Source organism: Lactuca virosa, chromosome 8 (assembly GCF_052849685.1).
Source record: "Lactuca virosa cultivar CGN04683 chromosome 8, Lactuca_virosa_CGN04683_v6, whole genome shotgun sequence".
Taxonomy (NCBI): Eukaryota; Viridiplantae; Streptophyta; class Magnoliopsida; order Asterales; family Asteraceae; genus Lactuca; species Lactuca virosa.
Window position 1 is genome coordinate 298,624,448 of NC_136433.1, and position 4,582 is coordinate 298,629,029.

The window sequence follows — 4,582 nt, forward strand, 5'->3', positions numbered from 1 at the left end:
TACCAACCAAAAAGAAAATTAAGGCTTTTTGTTAGAGATACCGATTTAAAAGGGTAATATACTTTTCGATTTGTACATATTTGGTCACTGAGTTTTTTTTGTTCATATTTACCCCTTCAACTTGTTTAACTGTACGCATTTCGTCATTATGACCAGCTATTTCAGGTAAGCCAGGAAAAATAACTTAAAAAGGTAATATATTTCTCATTTTGTACACATTTAGTCCTTAATATTTTTTTGCACATTTAGTCCTTAGTATTTTTTTTGTTGCAAAATAAGTAATTGTTGTTTTTGTACACATTAAATACTTCTGAATAAATTTTTTTAATTTGTTTTCACGATATATTATGCGAGACAAGTATTAATAAGGTGTTTGGGGTTGTTCATGCTTATGACCACCGCGACATCGACTGATTGGTTACTTTGTTCTTATGGTTTTGCTTACTTAGTTCTTATGGTTTTGCTTAAGTCTTGTGTTCTGAACGTCGTAACTTCTTCATACTATCACGAATTTTAATAATTTTTATATCCACACGTTCACATTTGAGTCTATTATAATTTTCGTTTAGATTATTCCCTTTAAAAAATAATATATTTTTAATTACGATTTTATAAAAAAAAACGTGCATACATACATTCATAAAGAACGAATGAATATAAAGATAGTAAGTAAAAATGTATTACTTTTCAACGGAAGTAATCTAAATGAAACTTGTAGTAGACTCAAATACGAATGTGTGGATATAAATATCGTTAAAATCTGTGAATGGTTAAAGAAGTTTTGACATTCAGAACACAAGACCTAAGCCAAAACACAAGATATAAGCAACCAAACAGCCGAGACAGTGATGACCATAAACATGAACATCTTTGAGCGTCTTATTAGTGATTGTCTCATGTAGGATGTTATGATAAAAACCTAAAAAACGGTCATAAGTACTGAATGTGTACAAAAACAACAAGGATTTAGTTTGCAACAAAAAAATATTAAGTACTAAATATATACAAAAAAAAATATTATTTTTTTAAGTAATTTTTTCCGACTTATCTGAAGTAACCGGTCATAAGGACTAGGTGTTTATAGTTAAACAAGTTAAAGGGGTAAATGTGGACGATAAAAACCCACCGACTAAATATTTATAAATCAAAAAATATGTTATTCTTTTAAGTAATTATCACTTTTTATTACTTACGTAGGAACTTTTTTAATATTTAACCTTAAATATTAAAAAAGTAATTATTTTAATAATTATAAGATAAGCATTAAAATGTCAAATGTGTGCCATTCGTATAGATAAATATCTTCCTATTCTAATAAAATAATAGTTTTATTCTCCTTTTGACATGTGTCATCCTATTAAGCTCCTAATTAATGTATATTTTATTCTCATTTTCTCATGTCTCACCCTATTATGTCTCATAATTAATGCATGCTACTTGTCAACCTATTGATTCTCTATTTCAAATTTTAAATTTCCCACTCTAATTATATTAAATTAATAACATTAGAATAAAAATTAAAATAAAATTAATACAAATTATAAAGTAATATAATTTTACATATTTATTTAAATCAATGATTAAAATTTATATAACTAAAAAAATCTCATAATTAATAATTTATTTAAAATAATTGATTAATAATTATAAGTTTTTACTATAAAAAATTAATTAATTTTGTAACCGTGTTCCCACGGGTTATAAACTAGTTTATATAAATAAAGATGAAGTTTATTTAAGAAAAAATAACGGATAGATCATAGATATATACTAGAGAGGTAGGTAAGTAAAAAAAAAAAAAACACTAGTTGAGCCTGTATTTTTATTTTATTTTTTGTTTGAAACCAGTTCTCACCGCAATTTTATCCGAAATCAATTATTTTTAAAGCGACAAATTGTGGTGAGTTGTGAATTCTGTCTGACCGGCGGCGTAAAATGGAGAAATACACGACCATTGAAATCGTTCAGGAAAACCCAAAATCCTCCGTCTTCACCCTCTACCTCAACAGGCCACGCCATAGTAACGCACTCTCACGCGAATTCTTCACAGAATTCCCAAATGCCCTCTCTTCTCTCGACCACAACCCTAATGTTGCTGTCATCGTGTTATCCGGGAAAGGCAAGCACTTCTGCTCCGGGATTGATCTGAAAGCACTAGCCTCGATTACCGGAGATTTCCAGAATCCTTCAGATCGTGGACGTTCCGGGGAAAAATTCCGCAGAGAAATAAAGTTTATGCAAAAAGCCATCACGGCGATCGAGAAGTGCCGGAAGCCGGTGATCGCCGCTGTTCAAGGTGCTTGTATTGGGGGAGGAATTGATATAATCAGTGCCTGTGATATGAGGTTTTGCACAGAGGACGCGTTCTTTTCGGTGAAGGAGGTGGATTTGGCAATCACGGCAGATCTCGGATCGCTGCAGAGATTACCAGCGATTGTAGGGTATGGTAATGCGATGGAGTTGGCTCTGACTGCTCGGACTTTTTCCGGTTCAGAAGCGAAGGTGTTGGGACTTGTTTCCAAGGTTTTTGGTTCCAAACCGGATATGGATGAAGGTGTACGAGCAATTGCCGATGGTGAGTTCACGTTCATCTAATTATCACATTTTGCTGTTGGTTTTAGAATGAAACAAGTAATTAGTCGATTTAAATCCTTGTTGTGGTGTGATAAATGATAATTGGCAGGAATTGCTGCAAAATCTCCACTTGCTGTGATTGGGACGAAGGCAGTGTTGGTAAGAAGTAGAGACATGTCATTGAGCCAAGGTTTGGATTATGTTGCTACTTGGAATTCTTCTATGCTTTTATCCGATGATACGAAGGAGGTAGCAGCAGCAAGCATACAAAAGAGAAAACCTTCATTTTCCAAGCTCTGAATCTCATGATATATTTTAGTTTTTAAAGCTAAAATTGTATGAATCCCTTATTATAAATAAATACTAAACCTTAATCCTGCTTAAATAAATAAGAGTGTGTGTTTGTACTTTTACTTGTGCTTGTGCAATGTGCAGTGCGTAGCTTGCCATAAATCATCATCTAGTACACTGGGAGCAACCAGATCTTTAATACTATTAACAATTATTTGTTTTCTTTTTCTAAATGTAACTACTGAATTATTTAGCATTATCAATTGATTTTCAGTCAAAATTGGCATAGCATGTGGTATTATGGACATGTCACAGTAAAGTCCGAATATTTTGGGAAAAGTTTTAAAAAAGTCCTAACTTTTTTTTTAATAAAAAGTCCAACCGGTTATTTTCTTCAATTTAATTTTCAACAGGTAAACGCCTATGTGGCATGCCAAATTGGAAGGGAATGCTGCCATGTCAGCAAAAATGGTTACAGCCTTAGAAAGCTGAATTTTTTTTTTGGAGAAATGGGTTGGTTGGGGTTCCAACTCAGGACTACAATATCACAAACCACGAGCTTAGCAAACTAAGATGATAGGATGTGGGCACATCTCGTGCTCGTTGTGGTTGAGGTGGACGCCAAAAACGGCGTTATAACGGGGGAACACCCCCCCTTCTCGTTTCTGCTCGTTATGACATTTCTCGTGCCCATTACCACTTATTGAAACGGGAAAAATGTTTACGTTGGTATGTGAGCGTTAGCAACGGTCAAAATTGAAAATAATAAAAAAATCACCCTTTTTACTTCATATAAATACTTATTTTACTTCAATTTTTTTACATATTTCTCTCATTCTCTCTATATTTTATACTTTCTTTTAATCAAAAAAATGGAGCAAAACCCAAACACCCCCCTCCATCATCAAACCAAAACACACAACCAAACACAACCTCGCCTCTCGGATTTGCGGGTTATGAAAATTATTTCAACCTTTTATCGTCTCAAGGATCATCACAAATCTTATACCAAGGCGCCGCTTTCAATCCCGCTTCACCACCACTGCAATTTCTCAACTCACCTTACCTTCAACAAAATAGTTTCCCTACTTTTGCTTCGATGCAACAAACAACCAACCAAACCACCACCTACAACACAACCATCGGTTGAAGTGGAAGCGGAGGGAGGTAGTAGGAGAGGGAAAGGGAAAGGAAAAACGAAAGGGAAATCGATAGCGGTTGAAACGAAAAATGCAGACGTTCCACAATGGTGGACACCGGAGGAGGAATATGCTTTGACGGCGGCATGGTGTACTACTTCAAAAGACGAACTCCGCATAAATGGAATGAAGAAATGAGCTTATTGGGGGGCGGTGCGCGACAAGTTTCACACTATTTTGAAGAAAAATCCGTATCGCAACAATGACATGTTGAGCAGCAAATGGAGTCAAATAACTAAGCGGTGCAGCAAATTCAACGGTATTTACAACCGACTTGAGGCGTAATAGCAAAGCGGAACCAACGACTTCGATTTGTTCAAATCTGCAAAAGAACAAAATATCGGGTCGAAATGGGACATGTTTTCGAGTTTGAGAAATCATGGGAGTTGTTGAGAGCGGATCCAAAGTGGAATAAAACACCTACATCATCGGAGGTTCAATCCAAAAGGTCTCGCAATTCGAGCTCGGTCGACGTGTCGGACGCACGGACTCACATCGACTTAAACTCCGACACCGAT

General features: G+C 34.9%; 1 protein-coding gene across 1 annotated transcript; it reads left to right on the forward strand.

The window, feature by feature from the left end:
- Positions 1-1,850: 1,850 nt before the first annotated feature.
- Positions 1,851-2,987, forward strand: DCI1 (delta(3,5),delta(2,4)-dienoyl-CoA isomerase 1). Its single transcript, XM_079063077.1, has 2 exons — positions 1,851-2,575; positions 2,684-2,987. The coding sequence occupies exons 1-2, from the start codon at positions 1,936-1,938 to the stop codon at positions 2,872-2,874; spliced, it is 831 nt and encodes a 276-aa protein (XP_078919203.1). The 5' UTR covers positions 1,851-1,935; the 3' UTR covers positions 2,875-2,987.
- Positions 2,988-4,582: the final 1,595 nt, after the last annotated feature.